This window comes from Melanostigma gelatinosum (assembly GCF_949748355.1).
Source record: "Melanostigma gelatinosum genome assembly, chromosome: 21".
Taxonomy (NCBI): Eukaryota; Metazoa; Chordata; class Actinopteri; order Perciformes; family Zoarcidae; genus Melanostigma; species Melanostigma gelatinosum.
Genome location: NC_136654.1, coordinates 5,207,103 through 5,232,839, shown reverse-complemented (window position 1 = coordinate 5,232,839; position 25,737 = coordinate 5,207,103). Strand labels below are relative to the sequence as shown.

Below are 25,737 nucleotides of genomic sequence, written 5' to 3'. Positions count from 1 at the left end.
TGCCTGGGCCCGGCCGAGGGTGTTTCATGGCACTACACTACATATGTATTTATTTTTCTTATTGAATACTTGAGTGAAGTGGAAACATAAAATGAACCTCATTGTTGTTCTATAACTTTTGTACATTTTAGTGTTTGATTCATTTAGTCTCATGATAGCAAGCAAACCAAGACTTTCCTAACAAAAGTCACAACTGGCTCGTCCACTGGAGTTTCGGAAACCTGTCATCTCACAAAGGCTTGAGATTTGTGGCAGCTGAATCTAAATAAATCTAACTCGAGTCCTTTCAACTTTACCCAAGAACCACGAACTCACTTACTTTCTCTGCTAAAGAACATTTGAAGGAATAAATGAGCGTGAAGATCAGTCCTGACTGCGGTTTGTTTTGCCCGACGATCAAATGTCGAATTCCGTCTTCGTGTAGCATTCAAACCCGGATTGTTTCCTGCAGTTGGCTCGGATACATTTTCGCCTCTGAGAAACGGCACCACGCTCCGTTTTGGAAGAAGCGTTTCCACCTCGATCCGGTTATTTGAGCCGGAATGTTCCAGCCAAATAAACTTGTAAACGCTCCCAGAGTTTGATGAAATGTGAACTTGTGAAAGTCGCTCGTCTAATTAAATACTGAGATAGAATGTACTTGTTAAAGAGAGAGGTTCTGAAATAGGGATGTCACAATACCAGAAATTTACTCAATATTTGGATACCCAATTCAATACCATGGTAAAAAACAAGACAATAAATCCCATGTACTTAACCATATACTCCTTTATTACCGTTTGCATGCTGGTGTTTGTGTATTTCTTATTAATCCGTGATGGGATTAATCGCCCCCAGGACGACGGGACGCCGTTAGTCTGGAGCCCTGATCCGCAGTACGGTTACTGTATTAAAAACGAGTGCTTTCACTTTTCTTGATTTGAGAGCTGCGATGGCCCGGAGAAACGTCTGTGCTCTGCGGTTCATAGGAAACACACAGTGTCTGTTATCCAGCCACAGGGCGTTTTATGGTGTGGTGCAGCTTCAGTCTGGTGTGCAGAGCTTCTCTTGTGATCTTCCTCCTTCACCAGCTAATAAAGGTTCTCGTCTCTTTGCACCGTCCCGCCGGCAAAAAGTGATCCCTTTTTATAAGCTGTAGTTGGTGTCAGGGAAAACACCTAAGGGGGGGGGGGGTGATTAAACTGTAATGAAACAGGATGTAAAATACCATGTTCACCCGTCGCTCTCTAACATTCCTGATTGTCAGCTTTAATTATAGCACCACGAGGTCTTTGGGGCGTCCCGTTTTTTTACTGCGTTTATCTCATTCCTTCAACTCGCCCTCCACCTCTCGGCAAATGGACACCTGGTCTAATTAGGCTTTCTCTCCCTCCTCCCCTGGTATTATGAGGGCATGTTGTGATGCGTCATTAGCAAACAGCAGAGCGACAACTAAGGTTACTAAGGTTACTAAGTCCCAACATGAAGGGCTTGCCTCACTTGAAGCGGGATGGAAAAGGTTGCGTGCACCGGTCGGTCTCTGCTCGAACACCTCTGGTTGTCGTAGAGATGAGCAATCATTTAAAAGCAATGACAGCATGTCACTAGTTTCCCTTGCTGGGATGTGCGGCTTAAGTGGCTCAGTAATGTACTCTGACTGAGTTGAGTATTTTTTTTTATTGGCACACTTTAATTTTAACTGTGTACAGTTTTGTTTCATTACAGTTCATAGGTGCTTTATTGGCAGGAGATGCAAATGTACTCATTGCTGAAACAAACGGAGGAAATAGCAGATTATATAATGACTCAAAAAGGAACCGTTATATAATGAGTCAGAAATAACCAGAAATGCATTATTATTTACCAAATAATCTGATTACTAAAGAACATCAAATCTTTTTTTTTCTCTTTGTGAATGACTTGTTTGTCTGAAATTAAGATTATTGCAATGATATTTGAATGTGTGCGGACTGAAAGCAGTTTTAATTCATGTTATTAGCCAATGGAGGTCAATGCAACCCAACATCGTATGTTATTGTATTTGCATATAAGGCAAATAGGGCTAACATTTTTGAAAACAGTGGCATGGTTACACAATCAGGAGCAACATTAGCATTCATTTTGAGTTTTGTTTTTAAATTTAAACTACAAATTGCCACAAAATCTGCACCTAAAATAGCACTTTGAATACTCCTTAGCTAGGCTAACGAGCTAGCCTATAACATAGGATGGCTAGCCTGCAGCCAAACGGCCATCAGCAACTGACACTACCTTCAACCTGCAATAACAATCCCCTTTAAAGTTGCCTGTCTACTCATATCCAGCAGCTACGGAGCAACAGAAGCATCCGTTTGGAGTCGTGTGTCTGGCTACCTGGTCCATGTTAGTCCAATGTTCGCTCTCCTCTCGGCTCTCTTTTAGTTTCCACCAACTCCTGAGGGAAATACACGCTTGTTCAGCTGCTAAATGCTCCACTGTGCTCCCGAGCTGGTTGTCTGCAGGTAGTGAACAGTGGGTCTTTCAGAGCTTAGACCTTTCTTCATTGTTTCAGGTGATAATTCTCTGAAGAGTCCGAAAGCATGATCATTTTCTCATCACTTGCACGAAAATATTGCCCTATCAATGAAGTTTTTTTAAAACAATTTCAATGAGAACATCAGTTTCCTTCCGCTAAAAGAAGTACAAAAAAAAAAGGATAAAGGATAAAGAAAAGACCATATGGTCGGGCTCACCAAAGGATTATGATTTGTTGTTGTTGTTCGCAAAAAAAAAAGAGAGCGAGAGAGGAAAAGTGACTTCGGCATTGTTTGGCACAGCGAGGAGAAAGCAGCTTGGCAAAATGGCACGGATTAGTGTGCTGCGAGAGCTTTCCTACCAACTGTGATGCTGTGTGTTCAGTTAACTCAATGCAGCGTTGGTGTGTGTGGGGGGGGCGGGGGTGCGTCTATGGTGTTTGTCCAGCGCTTATTCAAATATGAGCTTTGGAATCTCAGTTCTTGTCCAAGCACGAGCTCGCTTCAGAGGGGGCGTGGCTGTTTCATCATTCAAAGTAATGAGCCGGGAAAATCACAGCCCAGCGTCTGGAACAGGGCGGGGCTTTCACCTTTTTAATTCCACGCGTCCTCCCCGAAAGGAACAACTCAAGCAGGCACTTAAACATGCAGCGTGCACCAGATCCACAACACTCCCGTTCCTAAATATAGCGTGAGAGTACAACTCGTAATTTATTAGTCAGTCTGAAGAGGGGCTTTCACGTCTGTCACGCCGTGTAAGGAAACATTAAAAGCAGATTGTTTGAGCTCTCAGCCAATATTCACTGGTTTATTCTGCAGTGCAGTAATGGTAGAGCTGCAGATGAGTGCAACAGACTTAAGAAATGTATTTTTTTTATTCCCTGAATTAAATGTGTATGGAGTTGTCATGGTGTGTACGTCATCAGTAAGTGCTGCGAGATGCAACTAAGGAACTCAGTTTGCGTCTCGATGGTCGGTCGGCTTCAGCAATTTTCTCCCTCTTTACCCGCAATTTGTTTGCTGAAGTAGAAGACGGCGTGATCGCACTCTCATTGGCTCATTTACTCAGCACCTTTCATCTTCCTTTGCGTCTCATCCTCATTCTGTTTCTTGCTGTTTCCTTTCCTCATTCCCCTCTCTGCCTCTATTCTATCCCTCCCAAGGCCAGTTCCCTGTTTTTTTTTCCTTCTCTCTGTCCCTCTTCTCTCCCCATCACTCCTTTTCACCATCACTCATTCGTCCTCCAGCCACACCTCGCCGTCTCTGGTCATGGGAGAGTAGAAAAAGCGAGAGGAGAGGCCGCTGCTCTCGCTGTCCCCAGCGACGCCATTGATGCGAGCGATTCAGCAGGGAGAAACCGGCTCATTGTACGCTGCCCCTTTAGTCCTCTCCTGTGAGTTTCTTTCCTCTACTTACTCTCCCAGCCCTCCATGGGAAATCTGAATCTCTTGTTTATTGCCCCCCCCTCTCCCTCGCAAAGCTCGTTTTTTCCCTGCTCATAAAGCCTCCCAGACGGTCCTTTTTTTATAAATGCTTAACAAGGTCAGTTTTGTATTGTACTTTCCAGCAGCCACCATCCGTTTGGCTTCCTCTTGTATTTGTGAGGTTATAGCGGTGGTGCAATAAAAAAGGGGGGTTGTTTTCCTCTGAGGTTGGAGGAGTAAGAAGCCGCCGTTACTGGGGACTCATGGCGCCAGTGAGATCTGATAAAGTTGGTGGCTTGTATGTTTTGGCGTTAAACCTCCTGGATACCTTCCTCATTCCATCCGATTTCTTCCCCCTCCCACTTGTAGTTTATCTCCATCTCCATCTCGCTCTGTTTTTCCCCCCTGAATATTTCTGCAGCAGCCTCCCCGTCATCCCTCTGCGCCCTTGCCATACCCCATGTGTATTTATAGTGTATTCATAGGCGCTGAGCTCTGTTTTCTATCTGCTTATCAACAGCCACCATGTGCCCCACCCACTAATTTACCAGACACAGCCCTTGGATTTCAGGACACCACAGGCCCTGGCTGCAGTCACTCACAGCTCACCAGACCTCGATGCCGGTCCTCCTCCTTTTCTCATTCGCTGCTTTTTTACTTTTAAGTGTTCCCAAATCCCTTGATTTGTGTCCTGCTGAGACATTGTTTTTTTTTTTTTCTTCCACCACCCATCTTTGATGATTTTCTTCCTTTTACCATGTCTCTCTCCGCTAACCCCGCCTCTCGGGGCTTCTTTGCCGTCAGCCGGTGCTCTGAGACTCGCTGCCCCTCAGCGGTTCTCTCCAGACACGACAGTGGAATACTTGAGCGCTCCTCTCCTCCGTTCTTGTCGTGTGTGTATTACTTTAGCTGTGAGGCGTGAACTGTGATCCAGCAGAGATCTGCGTGTCATAAATCAGACATGCTAGTCACCTGTTGCGTGTTGCCAAATCACATCAGTGCACATTTTTACACAATCTGTTGTTTCTGCTTTTGCAGCAACATGTGAGGCCAATGGTGGAGACACACAGAAGAAACACAAGTTGGGTCCTGTTCCGGCGGCATGCCACAGCCTTCGTAGCCAGGCGGCAAGCTGTGTAATTAGACTAATTGTCTCAGCAATAAATTTCAATCCAGACATGAAAGAATTTTGAGGGGAGGGAGGTGACATTACTAATTACTCACGTTTGCAGCCCATGTTCAGAGGGCCGGGACGAGACGTATGTTTCATGCCAGAGACTGGCGCAGTGGTGGATGTCGGGTGATTTGAAGCCAGGGTTGATTAAAGGAAAACTGACATGTTCAGGCGAAGTTAAATGAAATTGTGCAAAGCAACCACATGATAAAAAAAAAAGAAGAAAATGCACCTCGGTAGTTTGACTCTGAGACAGAAAGAGGGTGAGAAGAGATAGAGACGACGTGGGAGGCAGCCGGGATGAAGCGCTGCAGAATGAGCCACTTCAACTGGATTTAATGGGACGTTGCTAACGGATGTATGAATGGTTTATCTTCCCATGTCCAATTCAGCTCCTCTCCGTCTTCATCGTCGGTTCTGAATGAGCCGAGGTGCTACAGGTGAATAAAGGGGGCAAAATCCTTTCATCCCCTCCTAATGACAGTTATATAAATCGTGGTACCCATAATCAGGTTAGTGAGTTTTTCATTAAAATGCACCAGTTCTTTTCTTGTGTTAGAAAACAAAAATCAATCAATGTTAATTGCGGCTGGTGTTGACCATCTGTAGATCGATTACTCTGCCCATGTTGTCTTGAAGAAAACTTGTTTTTCTCGCTCGTCTCCCCAGTTAAAAGAAACGGAGTAAATCCTCGATTAATTGAAGTAAATAGGGGCCGTGTTTACTGCGCTTCCAGAGGAGATCCATGTGTTTGGGAAGTGCTGAGCATACGGCTGGATAAGTGAGACTTGGATCATTCTGCACCAGTTGTGAGAAAGTGTGTCAACGGATGTTTTGCTGTTGTCAAACACGGCCCCCAGTTGCTTCAACTCGCCAAGACTTTGCTCAGTTTTTGGATTCTTCGTTCACCGTTGAGGCACCGTGGCTTCTTCTTGAAGGCTACACGGGGCGAGTAATTGATTTACAAATTCCTTTAAAGCAGTGGTTCCCAAACTTTTTCTGTCAAGCCCCCCTTTGATGATATAGGAACATTGTAAGCCCCCCCACCCCACCCACCCCAAATGGGTCGTACCTTCTTTGTTTTGAATTAATTGCATTATAATATATAAACGCGATAAAATATTTGTTTTTCTTTCTAAAATAATATCACTTCACTTTTCCACTTCACAATTTTTGTTCAGTTTGTTGAACTGAAAACAAAATGGCAATAATAAAATCAATTTCCAAAAAGATTGAACTTTAGTGCTTTCAGACTTATTAATTGCATTACATTCTTGAATATATTTTCAAGTGAAATTAACTTCAAATGTTAAAATTGAAGTTAGGAACAGTGCAACAACTTACATTTCCCCATTTAACAGGTCTTTCAAACTGAATTAGTGTGCAAGAAAATAAAGAATCCTACAAATAGAGTGATGATCAGAGACCAGATGTGCAGGTTACTCGGTGCTTTCTCTGCATAGATCACATTCATATGCATCGGCACGTTCCTATTACGACATGAAAATTGCTTTCCGACATATTCATTTGGAAATAAAATGAATTCAATTTATTTTCAGTGCAAACAACATATACATTTCCTCACATTTAACAGCAGGTGCTCTCAAACAAGAAAATAACACATCCAGCAATATTCATAGGTACATTCCTCTTCCTACATATCGATCAGTGACTGGTGTGAATGACCGGGGGTGGGCGGTTTCCAAGTGTCTTTTCAATGTAGTGGGCTTCATACTGTGCCGCCAGTATGTTAAGACGCGCAACACACTGGGGTCTCTCTTCCTGGCCGACCGTAGTGCTGGTAAAGCCCAGGGACAGATACGCCTCCTTGTGTTTTCTTGCTTTTAAGTAGTTGTGGTTTTACTTGGAGGTACGTGGAGTAACTGTCAACTAGTGAGCATTGGAGAACCAAAGAAGATGAATGCCTCTGAAAAGTTAAGTTTATGATCGGCTATATCTGAAGCTGGGCTTCCACATGAATAAACAGCCATGTTCTAAGATGGGCCGCTGCTTTAAACACGACTGACTTGAGGTCATGGTGATTAAAAGATATCCCCTTTTGTCTCTAAATTACCACTCTTACCAAATCACTACTCTTACCATCTAACATCTGTGTGTTTTTTTGTTTTGTTTGTTCTTTCTTTGAAGTCCCAAGCCTCAGGAAATGATGGAAGTCCATTAGCTGTGAGGTTTTAGCCGTCTTGCCCCTCCACTGCTGTACTTCAGTGGAGTGGAAGCGTAGTCCTGCCCTGTGGGCCTGTACGACAAGGGCAGAGGAAATGGCCAGGCATTAATGGCAGCTTTGATTACTCTCCTGTCACTAATGTAGCCAACATGAAAGACGAGAAGAGGAGAGGGATGACTTCAGCCCCCAATCAGAGGCAATCTACATGCAGCCGGGGCACGGGCATCATCCAATCACCACATACCTCAAAGCACACACACACACACACACACTCTCATCCTTATATCTGGATAATGGTTGGTTAGTCGGGAGGTTACAGGATCTCCGCTCTCATCTCTGGCCTTCCTCCACCCTCTGAAGTCAGACGGGTTGCTGATCTGTTGCTGAAGCAGCAGAGATGCACGGCATGAAGCTGCACCTGGCTGTAGACACAGCTAAGAGCTTCCACTGCACGTCTTCATGTGCGTAGTGTAAACAAGACAAGACACATGGTATCTATGGAGAGCGCAGTGCCTTGTGGAAATAGAATATTTGACTTTCGGAGTAAAGTTGCTGCTTTTTAAAAAGGATTTCGGGGCCATAGTTTACAAAGTCTTCTGCTTTTGGCCGAGCTAGTGTCAGCTTGGCTGCTATGCACCAATAATGCACTTTAGTCATTAGAGACTCATTAGTCCAGGTGAAGCAAACACTGGCCTATAAGCAAGAAAGCCAAACATTTGATAGTTCTAAGTTCTTCAATGTGAGATTTTCTTGATCTTACACTGAGGTAAATTAAATATCATCTTTGCGGCACAGTTCATGACATCACCTTGGGCTCTGGGATAGTGTGTTGGGAAGTTTTATAGACTAAAGTATGAAGCAAATAATTGAGAAAATAATCACAAGTCACAGCCACGTTAATGAATAAAAAGAAAAGGTGTATTTTGGATCCGAGTTCTTTGTTGTGTTTCATTCAGCGACGTCGTTTATTAGCTCACCAGCTGTGGTGTTTTGGCTGTGCCTGCTGAGGTTAATCTCAGCCAACGAGATGAGCTCCTTTTTAAATCTTTGGATAACCCAATTTGCCATGTGCATGTCCCCAAGTGCGTCATATAAAACCTCATCATGTGCTCAAAGTGCAGACGTGTTGTTGTCCGCACAGTTCACAATGGGAGCCTGTGCCCAGTGGAGCCGTTTGTGTGTCATAAGCTCAGCATGGCAGCCTGTAATGTCTGCACATAACAACATAGAGCTGCATAGAAACTACAGAGTTGCTTTTTTTTTTTTTTTTTACAGCTCAAAAGTGTATTTAAAGGAAAGTACTACATTTAAGTACAAATAGTTTCACTCAATTCATTTCGGAAAGAGCAAATCTACAATAGAATATTTAGAAGTTGCACTAGACTTGATATTTGCCTGACGATATACCCATCGTATCTGTTGCAAATTAGGGCTGCGAAGGAGAAGAACACGATGTCCCGTCTCATTGAGACGGGACAGATTTGCACAAATTTGCACAAATTATTGACGCTGGCAGAGAAACCTTCTCGGCACGCAGGATTGACGAATGAAGAGTCGAGAGCAGAAATGCAGAGCTGTCTGCTAAATGGCAGCAAGCGGGCGGTTTGTAGAGAGGAAGCTGAACTCTGCAGCGATGTCCCAACCTGCTGTGAAGAGAATTTGCGTGGCAAAATTTCGATCATAACGTGACAGTTTTTCCCCCACTTATGTTTCTTAATATGAAAGTTTTCATGATTGTCTTTCTTCATCAATGTTTTAAATCAAAACGCGTGTGAGAAACAGACATTATGTAACATGCACACGGCCTGTAAATGCATTTTAAATGACTTTCTGACAACGATGAGTCTAATTGTTGTCACAGTGTGAGACAGGACCCTGGTGCAGTGTCAACTATTAAACCACACTGCGGCACGCTGCTGAGCTGATTGACCCCGGTGTGAGGTTCTGTGCTGTGTACAAGCGTTGACCGGCCATGTGCAGCTGTTTGCAGACAGTCAGACTGTTCTGGCCACACACACACACACACACAACAGCATGAAGATGTGAGTGTGGAAGACAGCTGGTAGCATGTGTGCGTCTGTGTGTCTGTGTACAATTTGAAATTTTCCACCTGCTCACTCAGCGTCAAACCTCACTGCAAACGGCATTTCCTGGCATTTGCGTTTCTCCCTCTCCTCTTGTCTTGCAGTCACAGATGTGCATGTGACTCACCTGGGTGCTCTTACTCTCTGCCTGGGAGTTCATTTAGCGTCCGCTAAGGCCTTATTGACTGAAGTCTGCAACATATGTCCGCGAGACCGCCGCCAACACTAAAAAGGAATCCTTTTTCCCTTTTCATTCCTCCCTGATAATTCTATTCGCGCGTCCTATTCAGGAACGGCCCGATAAGTCGGCGGCGCGATGGAGAGGTTCTTCTGGGGGTTAGGCTGGAGCTGGCCTGTGTGATGTTTCAGAGAGCCGTGGCTTTGTTCTCAGTGGTGTAGCCTCTAGCTGCCGCTGGCACAGAAAGCCGCAGTCTTTCAGCTCGGAGAGACGCTTGATGGGTTTAGAAAAGGCCGTGGGTCTCTACTGGGTACGTCGGATGGCACGACATAACGTCTTGGGTGTGTCGCTAAAATGCATACGTATAAATTAGCAACCTTATAGACATATTTGCCAATGCAAAAGCACATCTGCACACAGTTAATCACACTGACTCATCTCTGCTGCTTCAGGGAAAATGTGCACGTGCATGGACGTGCTTTAACGTGCACGTGTGACATTAAGATGTCCATGAACGGTTTCTGGCATGGAGATATTCTGACTTGGTTGTAATTGATGTTTTCCGCTTAGATTAAGAAAAGTGATCTCACCTCCGCCCTGTGTGTCATGAAAGCGTGATGGTGTGTGCACAGTCAGGGGCTCCACCCTTCGCTCCCATGATGCAATGCGACGACGAACCCACCCTGTTCAGGCAACTACTCCCACGAGTGTTCCGTGGTTGTAGCAGGGCAGGCCTGAAGCTTGAGGGCAAGACGGATTGAATGAAAGGAGGAGGCCGAGCAGGTACGATGGAAGGAGAAAAGTAATGACAACACATTACACAAAACACAGCTTCATTAACAAAAACATTGTGTGTCGTGTCACAAGCACAGATTATAAAACGTGTATTCCAAAGAGCTCATTCTGCTCCTCCTCTTTCCTGCCTCCTCGCACGAGTGTTGCTGTTGCTTTACCGCTCATGTTTCTTCCTCCTCGCCTCTCCTTCCTGCATTGCGTCCGTCAGGATGGAAGCGCGCTAACGCCAGGCCTTCTCGGTAATGCCTCCTAATAAATCCATTGCACGCTGCGAGAGCAAAGGGGGCGGATGGGGAGATTAAAGGAAAGTGAGAAGAGGAGCTGCGACAAGGAGGAGGGCGGGCATGAATAATGGAAAGCGCCGGGACTCACGGCGTCCCATCAGGCCCGGCGACACCGCGGCATCCTCCTGTGCTCTTTTGGTTACCGGCAGATGAGGGCTGCGTGTGCAGAGGGAGCGGGAGGTGGAAGCGGAGAGGAATGGCCTGAGAAGTGAGCGGATGGATGTGCTCTACGTGCTCTGAGTGCTAAAGGCAGGAGCTGAGGAGGGCAGAGCAGCTGATAATTAGCAGTAATTGTTCTTCATAGAGGAGAAAAAGGTAATTGCTTTGGGCTTCATCTCAGGCGCCGCTCTGTTTATGTTGGAGAGTTTCTCCTGTTGGTGTCAAAGTAAGTATTTGATCATTTTTGGACTGCACGTAACCTTTATTTTCATCATCGCCTACATCATCGCCTACATCGTCAACCTCCAGGTTTAATCACACATGGACTAATAATGGAGGAGCTTTTAAAGTGTCTGTGAGGCGGAGCTTAGAGCTTCTTTCGCCTCAGTAAAATAGGTGACGTACATAGACGGGGTATAATTATCAGAAAGATGTTATAACTCCCTCAGATGTGATTTGATTGCTCAAAAGGCGTTACGAAACAATTAGGGAGCTCCTAAGAGCTGCAGTGAGATACGGCGGCTATGAAAAACGGTCTGCCTCCACCTCCACCTCCACCTTCCTCACTCGCGTTATTAGAGCAGGAGAAACACAAAATCACGTTTGAATAAAGCGTATTTCATTTTGAGTTTGAAGTTTAAAAAACGCTACCTTTTTAATTGCAATGGTGTGGTGAGACATCTAAGATATTACTTTTTCCACACAGTTGGAGGCAGCGAGATTGTCTCTAATGAAAAAGTGCAAAGTACAACCTGATAGTAACCAAACTGCCTGAATAGAACTGACATTTTTACACAACAACCAGCAAACTAAGGATTATGATTTCGTGAAGATACTTTGGATTAATGTAGCGCTTTTCAAAGTTCTCAAAGATGTGACGAAATGTGAGAATTCACTACATTTGTCAACGATGACGGAGTGACGGAGGAATATGCAGAGTGGGGCTGAGGGGGTTAAGGTGCCGGTGTTCTTTATCAGCCTCTGCGTGAACAGTATGTTTTGTTGCTGCACACTGGAGAGGAAAGCTCAGCGTAAGTGAGTGAGCTCACAGACGAAGGAGAAAATTGCAGAGTAGTGTTGAACAGCGGCGGCTGGTTAAACAAAGTGAGGAGAGCCGTCGGTAAGGTTCCAAACTCAGGCGACGGATTCCTCTCTTTTTAGGATGAGGCCTTTTAAAGAGAATCAGTTCTTCATCTCAATGTCAAATATCAAAAGCGTCTTGTAGTGTAACAGAGAAAGCAGCAGTGCATTTGGTCGTCCTGACAGTGGTTTGCCGTTATTCCTTTTGTTTTTCAGGAATATGTTGACGTCCTCCATTTCTGACCTTTAACCCCGAGGCGTCCAGCTGCATCTCATTCTAGCAGACAACGGCATTCGTTCTCCCAACCGTACCTGCGGTTACAGGGATGAGCTGCTCAATTCTAATTACACTGCAGTGATTGCAACGTCGTCACGAAGCCTGTTCAACGGTGCACGCACACACACACACACACACACACACACACACACACACACTGGAGAGCGCGAGTGGCCGGCTATTGTTGACGCAAGGGAAATTCAGAGAGGCTACATCAATCTTGTCAAAAATCAACATGCTTGTTAGTCTGTGTGTGTGTGTGTGTGTGTAGAAATGAGATTCACCTTTTGCTCTGAGCGAGGTTTTACTGGACTGTGGGTCGATGGATCAATGTTGAGTGGAAGGCACACACTCAGCAAAGCCAGAATAGCCCTGGAAAGGCCACCGCAATCAGTCTTAGTCTGGCCTGTCCCCTAATCATCCAGTGGAGATTCTCACTCTGAATGGAGGCTATTTAAAACAAACTGACACTTGAAGCACTTCCAATGTAGTCGAATATGCCGCAATGAGAGATTGGGATAATTGAATGTGATTCGGCATTCACTGTCTGTCTTAAACCATGATTGCTACTGTTTGGTGCCCTTTTGTTATTTACCACGAAGAAGTATGAGTGTTGCGGCGGCAGGTCAGATTTTTAAAATGAATCTTAATAATACTCGGTGCTTGAGTTGAACCTGAATGAGCGCGGCCAAAACCACAGATTGCGAGCTGGCGAGCCTGACTGGCAGATAAATAACGGTGATCAAAGAACGTCTGGCTTCATAATGACACTGCAGCAGCTTTCTCGCCGCCGTTGAGGTTAAACTCAAACGATCAAATTGTTTGCGCCTCAGAAAAACAAAAGCTTGTTTAACCAACGGTCTGCATTATAGAGTAGTCTGACTTCCTGTTCTTCCCTTTCAACTGCAATATGAGTCATCTGCTATTTATTATCACTGCAGCTGTTACTGTCGTAGAGCGTTTAGTTGGTGGTTATTGTTTCAAATTGCAGAAACGAAGCAGTGAATTACATTAAGATAACTTTGTTTCATTACAGTCTTGTCTTGTTCAGCTCATAGACTGTCACTTGATTTATTACACCTCAGTAAACCATTAAAAAAAAATGAGTCTCAATCGCCTGTTTAAAATGGTTACCAATACAACATGATGTTAATTTCGTAAGTTATGGTCCATTTAGAGTAAAATAAAAGATAAAGCTGGATATTATGCAAAAATTTTCTCCCCTCGACAAAATGTCCTTAAAGTCGTACCCGTGTATCACAATACATATTTCAAAGGCACAATTCAGCCCACTGTGCTGTAGTGGCGGTACATTCACAGTCCATAGAATAGTGTGATGATTTGGTCAATGTGCTGCTCTGATGGTGGCACCGCTTCATTCGTTCGTTTGAAAGCTGAATGAATGGTGCAGATTTAAGGATCGTCTATGATGCCATACGAAGAAATTCATCATCTCCCCGTCCCACTCACGAGACACACGCATGTGTAATCCACCTCTGCTTTAGAAATGGAGATTAGAAAACAGTTCAGTTGTCCTCGTATTATTAGGTTATACGTTTTATTGTGCCTTCATGTTTCATTTCGTCTATCTCCCATTCATTTTTGCCACTCACTGAACTCTGAGGCGTCTATCCATCCATCCCGGTCTTTTTCTGAAGGAACCCTCCCACTCCACCTCCGAAGGTGGAAGGAATGGCATTAGGCGTTTTGCAATGCTTACTGTGAATTTGTTTCCGTTTTTAACCCAAGACAATGTAATTAACATCCTCTTTTTCTGCTCGCTTTGAAACGAAGTGAGACAAGTGATTGGATATTTCCTCGGAATATTCCATCACTGGAAACTCCTGCTTTTCTTCTCCGCTTCTCTCAGTCCGCCCAGTCAAACCACGGAAAGCATACTCCAAAAATAATAAAAGAATCAGGCCTGGGAGGCTCCGGTTTTCTTCCTGAGCGGTAGACTCAGATGGAGAGAGAAGCTGACAGCGAGAGGTAGAAGGGCTGATGTGTTGTTGTTTTTTTTTGTAAAGAAAGACTTCCAGAGATTGTAAGGAAGATGGAGGTGGCGCCGTATTAGGACGTGTGCTGTTGGGACGAGGCCTCCTGCTGTTCGAGGCAGCGGTATATCTGTCTCAGATTATGTTTAGATGAAGGCTTCAACTTTACGGCCTGTTTATCGGCCCCGGATATTTACAGGACGACATGGCAACAGCTCAGGCAGCAGGAGAGGAGGAGGTGGAGGCTGGATGGAGCGTTGTAGCTCTTGAGTTTTATCTGTGAGTGTGTTTGTATGTGCGTGCCTCTCCATAAAGGATTAATGCAAAGAGAATGACTTATAGACTTAAACGACTGGCCCACATATTTCACCAGTCTGTCCCTCGTCTCTTCCCTTCATCTGAAAAGCCTGTCAATAACATTGTTTTTCCGGCGTCTCCCTCCTCCTCCGTCACAGCACTCTTCAGGGTGCCTTGCCACGAGCTAAACCTCTAATAGCTGTGTTTTGCTCGGTGGTTTTCATTTCAGGCTGTTCTTTACTAAAGCACATGTCTCTTTGAAGTGCCTACAGATTTAAAAATGCATCCTGCCTCCTGCCTCCATGGTACAACAGGATGCAGGATGCCTTCATTTACATGCTGCTGCCCCCGAGGACTCGGAGGCGAAGCTAGAAACAGGATGCAGTTTCTTTAAAAAATCATCTCCATTGCATAATTCCTCATATTGACATTATCTTTATTCATGCACATTGTGAATCATGGTTATGTCGATGAATTGATGCATTTTACATGAATACATAGCTGTTTTCCATGGAGAATTTCGAGAAAGGAGGCCGGTTGTAACGGTGTTTGTGTGTTATCGTCGTTACGCTCGCTACGCTGTACTTCCATCACAGTGTGTGTGTGTGTGTGTGTGTGTGTGTGTGTGTGTGTGTGTGTGGCCTTTATATGTCTATTTGTGGCTCTCCTGTGTCTATCCTAATCTGTCTCTCGTGTGTGTGTGTGTGTGAGAGCGCCTTGCTGGAAGGAAACAGCCGTCTCTGTATGTCAGGCCTGGGATCTGAAGGGGTAAGGGACTAAAGGAGGAGGATGAAGAGAACTGCAGTGCCCGGGGAGCGATGACAGCCATCACACTTAGAAACTGCGACACACACGCATAACCCCGAACCGCACGCAAAACCATGACACACACACCTGGATCACGGTGTGAATGTCGTTTAGAGAGCCCTCGGGTGTTGTTGTGCTGTGCTAGTTAAAAATCCTTCATTTTTTCCCCCCATCATGGCTGCACACACTGTGGTTTGAAGGCAGCAGCTGATATTTGCAGATTGAAATCAGCTGGTGTCTTTATGTTGCAAGTATTGAGGGTTGACTTTCTTCCACATTGTAGTTGTCCGTGTGGGAAAGCCTTTGAAATAACCATCGTGGGGTTTCAGTGTTGAAGTACATGTTACTCTAGGCCTTTTACATCAAGGAAGAGTTACTTCATGCATAATCAATTGAGCATTTTGAGCTTATGAGCTCATTATGTCTGCAGCGGCTAATATAGGGGGTTGATGATAACTATGAAAAAAGTTGTTGAACCCCTACAATTCTTTCCTTCACTTCCTCCCTATTTCCTTCTTTCTTTACTTCCTTCCTTCCTCCACTTTCTCCTCATTTCATTCTTTCTCAACTTCTTTCTTGTTCTTTTGTTTTCCCCCTCTTTATTTTCTTCTTTCTTCCATCCTTCCCCCCCTTTCCTTCCTTATTCCTGTCTTTGTCTGTCCGTCCTTTCGCAGTCAAACACCAACACGTCATCTCCGTGTCCCACCTTCAGGTCACGTACTCGTACAAATCAACCCGTCACGGTTTCCCATTTGTGTGGCAAATCCTGCTCGCAGACATGCGACTACAGCGGAGGGTTACGCCAGCAACACCTCTAAACGACAACAAGTATCACCAGACGCAACGCGTGCAGGTCCGCCTGTCTCGTATGCTAGCGAAAGGCTTTCTTCTCAATTTATCAAATGCCATTGCTCAAAAGGTCAACCTTCACATGCGTCATGCTTGAGATAAAACAATGTCCCGCCTCCTCTCATCCCCAGTCTCCCTGCAGTGTGTTTTATTTCGTTTCTTCTTTGTGTTGACCCATAGATGGGATTCGCTATCTTACCCTCTCATGCATTAAAAGATGACCTGCCTCCTCGCAGCTCACCCACCTCCTCTTGAGCTTTGAAAAAACCCTTTCAAGCTACTTGTGTGTGTGCATGTACAGTACATTCTGATCCTATATTTGTGTATATTATAGATGTGTGTGTGCGAGCGTGCACTCACTTTGCCGTGCCCGTGGGTTTGACGGATGATGTGTGACAAGTGTGTGGAGTCAGCCCTTTGGTGGGAACCCGCTGGGGCTGGAAGATGCCCTTGTCCTTTCATATTTTACAGCATATCTTTGTACTCCTCCGCTGTGGCCTGCGACCATAACTATTGGCTTCCAGGTGATTGATTGCCGGTTTGACTTTGAAACCAGATAGAACTCTCTTTATGCGATGCCCAAATGCACTGTCACATGGATACTTTGGGTATTATACATCAGCTTGGATGTTCACTCGTGCTGTAAAGTCGAATTAAACAACATTCTGACGTTTTGTTTTTCATTAATCCAGCTCGGATGAAACCTGGATGAAGATACGTGATCGAGGATTGTTGTAAAAGTGAACTGGCTGAACCATGAACAAAAAAAAGAAGGAAATAGAGCCCACTGCATATTCAGTTGTGTGGAAGGAATTCACAGTGAAATGCTCCATGCATAATGCTGAGCTGTCACGACTTTTGGATTCTTCATAATGGATGACCCCACTCTGTAGCCACTGGGATGCAACACTGGAAAAAAGGGGGAACGTGGATTTATGATGCGAGCATCCAGAAGTGCTCGACCAACAGAAGCGTTTTGTACATGTTAAGAATTTAGTTGGATGTGAGATTCAACACCTAACGAGGTTGTTGGTGGCTGCAATTACTGTAAGCAGGGAGTTAAAGGAGCACTCCGCCAGTTTAGTAACAGAAAGCCTGCCTGACATGCAGGGACAAGATATGTGTATTAACCAGGCAGGGCTAATAAAAGCTATTTCGTTGCATTATGGGAAATGTAGGACGTGGCCTTTTGTGGAGCTTGACCTCAACAAGGGGCTAAGGGCCTCTACTGCTTCAATTTTGACCATTCTTTTTTTAATCCAGCCCGTGAAGCCTCACAGCTTTGTGGAAAACTCATACTGAATCGTTGGAGTAACAACATTTTGATACCCGCAAAAAACAGTGTGTCAGCTAAACGGCACACAGCCGACCACAGGGACCAGACATCTGGTGTTGAGCTGTTCTGTGTAGGAGCATGACTCTCGCTTTCAGCTCATCACTGTCGGTGGGGAAAGTGACCAACACCAGAGTTCCCTCTGGACAGAGTGAGTGTATTTTTTATTTGCAGCTTGAGGCAAAATACCGTTATCCTGTTTTGATGTTAAAAGGAAATTCTCTCTGTCTCTTCGCTCGTGTTGCAGAGGTCAGCTATGCACAGGTACATTTTCCAGATGCCGCGCTCTCTCTTTCACCTTTTTATATTCTCGCACCGCAGTGCAATCGCTGATAGACCTCCGCTGTCCAACTGGGCTGCTGGGGCGTCGAGCGGAGCCAAGAAACTGTCTGGCCACCCAGTGTAAACTATGTGTTTACGGCCAGGCCAGGGTCAGACTGGGCATGCTCGGCTTAGCACGTCTCACCTGCTGCCGATGATAAAAGATCTGATGTCGATGTCGACAGCTGGCTATAGTGGCGCCACCAAACCCTATTTGAAAAATACACTCTTTCTTCTGTCCTTGCGTAACAGCGTTTGGCAGTTCTACTGTGCCTTGCAGAGGAGGAAACAGTCATGTATGCTTTTTCTGGCAGCCGGGTGCAAGATATCTACTTATCATTCAGCATAACTCAGATGTGGTTCTGTCAATATTTCAAAGGTTAAGCTCAACCAGTGAATGGGAAGAGTAGCTCTTGAGGAGCCAACATCTCTGTTTCCCCTGCGCTGACTGCATACTGTGTATTCAAACATTTATAGACTTTATAATGTGGTCATGCATTTATGTATGTTTCCCCTGCCCTACGTTGGCAGCACAGCTTCCTTGAAACAACATGCCCCTGATGGTTTCCTCGATCAGAGCTCAGGTGCCGCTGTTAGAGGATTCAGACATAATGTTACGTAACGGCTGCATATTTGTTCGTTCAAAGAACACTAAGAGAGATCTTTTGGAGTCAGTCCTCTTCCCTCTCCCTGGTTATCCTTTCCTATTTAACTCCAGTGCCTCTGCCACACCTTTTCTCTTCTCCACTTCTCCTTCCTCTTTATTTTTAGTTCCTGGTCAGTGGGGGGTTATCATGCCATGCTCTAAATAACTTTATTGACATTTGAATTGGATGTGGATCACGATAATTCAGGCTTCCTGCTTCCTGGCTGGCATTCAGTGAGGCAATTTGTCTCCGATGCAAACGCATGCTTGTTTTCACATGGTCTTCCCTCACACAGGCGTTCACCGACTTACAGAAAGGCAGTGACTTATAACACGCACCACGCCTCATCGAGTTGTGTTTTGATGCGTATCGCAGCTTGACGATAGAAGCATGAATAAAGCAGCTTATTGTGGCGTCCTCCCCTATGGAGACAGCAATGTACGAGGACTATGTGAAGTATGCGTGTGGATTCCTTTAAGGCGGAATGACCATGAGTCACTGCACTAGAATGTTTGCTCATGCTTATCCCCCCAAGAAATCTCCATGGCGACGCTCCTCAGCAAAATGAAACTCGAATTTTGGGTTTATCCAAATTTCAGATTTCTGTTCTGGTAATCAGCACAACATTTCTCAGTGGAGCGTGAAGAGCTTCTTACACATGACGTTTTTAGTCCGTTTTATTCTGTCCACCTCGCACTCACTTCACTTGATATAAAGTTAACATATTACAGTCTCCTAAAAGCGTCACTGTGTTATTGGGCCGAGACTAATTTCCTCATACCTGGTGGCAAATAACGAAAGGACCTGACGATGCACAACTGTCCCCGTCCATGAAACCGCTGGAGTCACTTTGTATGCAGGACTGACTGATACTGTCCTGTTGGGGGGGGTAAATAGACACTTCTCTCAGCTTTCAAAGACAGTACCACTTTTCCTTGATGTGGAGCGAGAGCAGTGTCCCTGAACGAAGGCTATCCAGCAACAGAGAGCGATACAATCGGGAGACGGTGCTCGGCCTTTACTGACAACTGACGTGAGGAATGAGCAGCAGAGAGGAGACTGAAGTATAGATAGGGGAAACGGGTTTAATTGTGATGCTAATCACAGCAGTCTACTGTGAAAATGGTCGCGAAATACCTTTCTGAAGCGCAACACACAACATTTTCTGTTTACTTTGCATGTGGCGGTCTGTCAAACGCTCGCAGGGTGATCAAGGACGGAGAAAGATGAGAGGAAGACCGATAAAGAGAGGAGGAAATTGGGTACTTTAGTTTTTTTAGTAGATGTGTGTTTCTGGGCTCTATGTTGGGTTAGTTAATGACTGGTGCATATGTCAGCCACGCAGCTGCGGAGTTACAATCAGCCAGCCAGCTGAGGAAGGGAGCGGATGGAACGGAGAGAGAGAGAGACAGAAGGAGAGGCGCACAGATATAAAGAATTAAGAAGAAAGCAGGGAAAACAATTCTGCGTGAGGGAGAGCGGAGGAGGTGATGGAGGATTTTGAGCAAAATAAACAGAGAGGCATCCGGAGGGAACAGAGAGAGAAGGAGAGAAAGGGAAGTTGCCAAGATAGTTTCCATTCTTCTCATCCTCCCTCAACTAGCTGAAGCAGAAATGGCAGAGGCTGCAGTCCACATCATTACACTCAGCTGCCTTCCTGGAAAGTGTTTACTGTTGTCAATATAAAAAAAGAGAAGGCGCTGTGTATAAAAGGAAAAATAACGTATGCAGCTCCTCTGAAGAAAGATAGCAATTTGTTGATGGACTGCACTGCTGTCCTTGTATTTTCACATTCACATATTTTCTATCCTCCGCATCCTCTCGGGGACTCTTCTCACTCTTCTCGCCTCCTATTTCCTTTGACTTTGCCTTTTCACCCCAGCCGTCCTGTCTGTCCTGCCCCATCCTGGCCGTCCTCCATCAGCCCTGGGATGTAAGCCTTTAAGAGCCTCTTTTCCCTCCAGTAAGAGCTTTAAGGCAGAATGTGTGTGGAATAGCAGTTTTTTTGGGGGGGGGGGGAGGGGATCAGAGCCGGGCAGAAATAGGTACAGACCGAGAACAGGAGTGGGCGCTTCAGCAGGAAGTGTCTGACCTTCGATTGTCCCCTCTTGTAGTATGTGTTCAAGACATGGATTGATTTGTATCCAATGCACCAATATCAGGAATATGGAATTCCTCTTAGTATGTCGTCTTACTGCTGCATTGTTCTATGAAATCCAAACACAAATATGTGTATGCTATGAAACGAGTTGTGATTAATTGATTCATCGTTTAAGTCATTTTTCAAGCAACAATACTAACCGGCTTCTCACTCGACTTTTATGAAACTGTGATCTTGTGACGTGGCGTCACTGGCATTCTATAGACCAAGAAAATTATTTGCAGCTCCAGTTTAATATGTGGCGTTGTCGGGTTAACGCGGAGCCTTTCGCATATTGCTGACTGTCAAAACCTCGCCTTCGCACGACAGGTATACCTGACCTGTATGCTTTTTTTTCCTCCCCATTGTGCCTCTGCAGGCAAACCCGGGAGCAGGAGACCCCACCAGACTTCTTCTATTTCTCTGACTTTGAAAGACACAACGCTGAGATTGCCGCCTTTCATCTGGACAAGTAAGTCAACATTCTGTCTCAGACTCGTGTGTACATGTTTACCCGGGACGCCATGTTGTCATGACGTAGGTCTGGACTCACATTGGGCTACTTTTTTCTTCTTTGTTTTTTAGAAAAGGATCAAAATCGATGCAGTAGAACCAGAGATATCTCTCATCTTTTTAATTCCATGCATTCTTCTTCCTTGTCAAAGCCGGGTGGCTGCATTACCCTCAGCTTCAGCAGTGGATGTCCGGTCCGCAACACATTTTCAACTAAATAAGGAATAAATCCATTGTTCTTGAATCTGCTCTAACTCCTTCAAGCCCAAGTGCTTCTTTCCATCCTCGAGGGCCAACGTCCTGCAGGTTTGTGTTCCTCCCTGATTTGCTAATTTGATTCTCCTCCGTGTCAGCTCATTAACCACCCAGGAGGGACAAAAACCTGCAGAACGCCAAGCCAGACCGTGGGTACCTTTCCTTCTACGGTGAAGCTTTGAGATATGTGTTTGCAAGCATGATAATACCGATATGTGAGTGTGAATGCAGCACAGGACTGCAGGCATTTCTCTTTTCTGCACGAACAAGTATTTTCTCTGCGCTTATTTGTTCATTTGATTTTCCATTTCACCGTTTCTGTCCATCGGAAACCCCTTCTTTTTCAAAACACAGCGAGCGGGGTGAGCCGGGGCCCGCACAGTCGAGGCCGCGAGCTCCGAGAGGCCGTGAGTCACAGCGACTGAATGCCGCCCTCCCACAGCTAGCGTCTGACTGAACAATGACTGCAGCCTCCTTGCCCAGCTCACCACCACGCTCTCTGACTTTACAAGGCTCACGCTTTATGGCTGGCCTGCCCGTCTGCCTGCCCCAGAGACTTTAACGGAAAGAGAAAACCTGACGAGGCTCTCTGATCAGCCGGAGAAAGCGTCAAGTTTAAGCATCGCTATTAAAGTCGATCTGACGTGGCAGAGGGCTTGTGTTGTGGTGTGAATGCTGGTGATACAAGGAGATTCTCAGGTCACTCACATACATGTCCATGCTCACACACACACACACACACACACACACACACACACACACACACACACACACACACACACACACACACACGCGAGGGCCACAGCGGGTAGTGATGTTGAATCTGCTTTTCCTTCAGGCACAATGACACAGTTCAGCAGCAGTTGCATTGGCAGCAGCTTTCTTCACCAGTCCTCTGCACATCTGGTCCTCCTCTACACAGACGCATGCATGAGAATACGCTCGCACACTCCCAGCATATGTGTGTGTGAAGGGGAAGAGGAGGAAACCAAAGGCCCTGTGCCCATTCTAAATATAAGCCAGGCAGGGTTTGCCAAAAGCAGCGCTTTATTTTTCTTTACAAGGCTCACGCTTTATTTCTTTTTTCCTTATTTTGTCTGTTCTAAATTAGAGCCTGGCTACAGAACTGCCGCTGCTGCTGCTGCTGCTGCTGCAGAGGCTTAGGCTACACTGCCTCCCAGGGGGCCCGCAGACACACACACACACACACACACACACACGCACACACAGAGCCACTGTCTTCTCTAATATAGGCTACACTGCTGTAAGCATCATTAATTATGTGATTGGATTTAAATGGGAAGTGCACTTGGTGTTGCATGCATTAGGTGGGGAAAAGCGAGCGAGCCGATATAAAGACATACAAGGACCCGATATGACCTTAAAATGTGGAAACCGTATCGCTCCAGATTCCCTCTGGCGTCTCGTACATGTTTCAGCTCAGTGACGATTGACACCGTTTGTGCGCGGCTCTCAGCGGGGCCTTTCTGTCCCCGCCCTGAACAACAACACGAGTTCAAAATGGCAACCGTGGGAATGCGGTTCATCAAAGGGACAAGGATGGAAGAAGAAGAGTGATGAAGTGCGTCGAAGCCGGCCCGAGCTGTTCCCTTCAGCGTGGCAGCAGGCCCAGCAGGCCGCACGGTGCTTAGCGGCGCTTCATCCTGTGTCAGAGGAAAAGAGACATGACTGCGTGCGTCCTTCTCACCACCGCCACCGCTCTACCCGATGGCATCATTTATATGACGGACTCTCGGTTAACGGCTCTCTTCTTTTCCGGCAGCGTCTCCCATGCCGCTGTACCTCTCTCCTGTTATTGCCCTCGCCCCATCTTTGATCTTAGCCTCTCTTTCTGTGTCTCTCTGCCCTCAGGCCTTGGCCGTTAAGTGTTGTCAGGGTGATCAATGTTTAAAGAGCCGTTTACCATCAGGTGGCAAACTGTCAGGTCAGGACTTGTGTCACAGTGCCCCCTGCTGGCAGCGGGAGTGAATGACATGAATATAATAAGGCCACATTACCATGTTTGTGTGCCACAGGGACTTAATGGATACGGCGCTGGCCTCCTAAGCCAGGGACTGTGGGTTCAGGTCCTAACTGAGGGGATGTGTGTGTTTGCAGAGAGCTTGTCCTTGTTGCGACGCTCTACAGTTCTTCGGTACTCAACTAGCGCTGTAGGCGATCATTCAAAACTCTCAAACAAACAATATTTCAACATTTTCAGGGTTATTGGCAAACTGGCACCATTCAAAGTGTGCAGTATTATCTGTTCCTGTTTGCAATGTAACCGTGGATGTGCAGACAACTGTCACTTGATTCATTTGACACTGAAGAACACTTCAAATGGCGTCATTATCTGACGACAGAATGTAACCCCTCAGTGTGCGTCTCTGTCCGGCAGGATCCTGGACTTCCGTCGCGTCCCTCCTGTGGCCGGCAGGCTCGTCAACATGACCAAGGAGATACGAGATGTCACACAAGACAAAAAGCTCTGGAGGACCTTCTTCATTTCACCAGGTGAACACTGAAAAATGGCAGTTATTGGTTTTCAGAGACTCATCTAGAAGGGAAAAACTCAAAATACAGCGAGATCAGAATGAATGGAAATGCTGCACAAATGTCAGTCCAGTTGTACTCTTTTAAATTCCTGTCGCGTGTACCCCAAATGCATCAATCCAGAGTGGTGATCCCAGAAGAAGATGAATAAATAAATGCCATCTGTGCCATCTCCACCAATAGTTATTCATCATGCAAAAGTTAAAGCCAAGCGAAAATGAAGAGTTTCCTTCTTCACGATCCAGAGCAAAGCTGGTTCTGTGCCCTGAATTAGCGTGATATTAATTTGCACGGGATTCGTATTATCAGGGGACTCTAGCTTGTGCCAAAGCACGACGGTTAATTAGCGATGCAACTTTTACGTTCCATATTATACACGTGGAAAACCTTCACAGGATTAAAAAGGACTGACAAGCTCAGCAATTGAACGTCTCCAGGTAATTTCAATCTTGGGGAAAGTGGCCTTTAAAATGATGTGGTGTGCATTTCAGAAGCATTATAAGTGGGTGTGGTCACGTTTTAAGTAGATGACACTGAGTAGTACAATAGAGGATACCTAACTGAATCTCTATAAACAATGGTTTGACAAAGCAGCCACAACAGTGCGTCTTCTTTTTCTCACTTCTCAGCCAACAACGTGTGTTTCTACGGAGAGTGTTCGTACTACTGCTCCACTGAGCACGCTCTGTGCGGTAAACCAGACCAGATAGAAGGATCCCTGGCCGCCTTCCTCCCAGACCTGGCCCTCGCCAAGCGCAAGACCTGGAGGAACCCGTGGAGACGCTCCTACCACAAGCGCAAGAAGGCCGAGTAAGCCATCGATCCTGCACTCAGACAGCGCTGCGTTCACTGAATGAAGCCGACGCTGAGGGATTCACTGTCGGCCCAGCTGTCAGAGGGTAGTCATTACACTTGCTGTCAGATAGCAGGGACAGTAACTCATGAGCGCTGAGCAAGAGATCTGTGGTGTGTAAGATATCATGAAAATCAAGTTAAAGCTCAGTGACGTACGAATAGAATAAAAGAAACCTGCCTCAGAAGAAAAGCACTGATATGCAGCTTTGTTATGATGGAGGAAAAATGAATTGGAACAAACATGTTAAAAGGCGAAAACAAATAGGATTTTGGTGATTTGTTTGCAAAGCAGACGCTTGAATTCTTATGAATTAGAAATGTGAACAAGAAGTTGTTCGATTCTTCAGATGGGAGGTGGACCCGGACTACTGCGAGGAAGTCAAGCAGACTCCGCCGTATGACAGCGGGACGCGCCTGCTGGACATCATCGACATGACCGTCTTTGACTTCCTCATGGGTGAGTTTCACCGGCCTGTGGTGGTCTGAGCCCCGTTTCAGAGGTCAATAAATGGGAAAAACATTGTTGCACACGTGGTGTGAACAGTATATAACACACAGTGGGTGTACACACACACACACACACACACGTGCTCTCTCCGTTTCACCGTTGGCTGCTTGTATTCCAACACAGGGAACATGGATCGCCACCATTATGAGACATTCGAAAAGTTTGGAAATGAGACCGTGATCATCCACCTGGACAACGGCAGAGGGTGAGCCACGGCCTCGTAGCTCCACAGATGTTGAAATGCAGATGTTGTTAAACTCATGTGTGAAGGCATTGCAGAGTATTGTTCATAAACGGTAGATCATAATGAGCTCACAGTTGATAGGTGTGTAACACGATGTAGACGATGGTTGAGGCATACAGCATATAAGGGATGTCCACGGGGATTGTCTTTTAAATAAAAGAAAAGTTTGGGAGGAAATAAGAAGTGATCAGGATAACAGAAGTGTAAAGCTGCTGCACAGCAATCACACTGATCCAAAAACTCTACAAAATAAAAGATGCAGACAAACAACGGCACAGGAAACCGATTT

At 45.6% G+C, this 25,737-nt stretch overlaps 1 protein-coding gene across 1 annotated transcript in view; it reads left to right on the top strand.

The window, feature by feature from the left end:
* The window catches only part of fam20cb (FAM20C golgi associated secretory pathway kinase b), a 40,861-nt gene that overhangs the window by 12,515 nt on the left and 2,609 nt on the right, over nucleotides 1–25,737 (top strand). Inside the window, exons 4-8 of the mRNA XM_079292892.1 lie at nucleotides 20,900–20,992; nucleotides 23,687–23,802; nucleotides 24,471–24,651; nucleotides 25,044–25,153; nucleotides 25,328–25,409. Coding sequence (XP_079149018.1) covers nucleotides 20,900–20,992; nucleotides 23,687–23,802; nucleotides 24,471–24,651; nucleotides 25,044–25,153; nucleotides 25,328–25,409 — 582 coding nt within the window. The remainder of the gene's footprint in view (nucleotides 1–20,899; nucleotides 20,993–23,686; nucleotides 23,803–24,470; nucleotides 24,652–25,043; nucleotides 25,154–25,327; nucleotides 25,410–25,737) is intronic.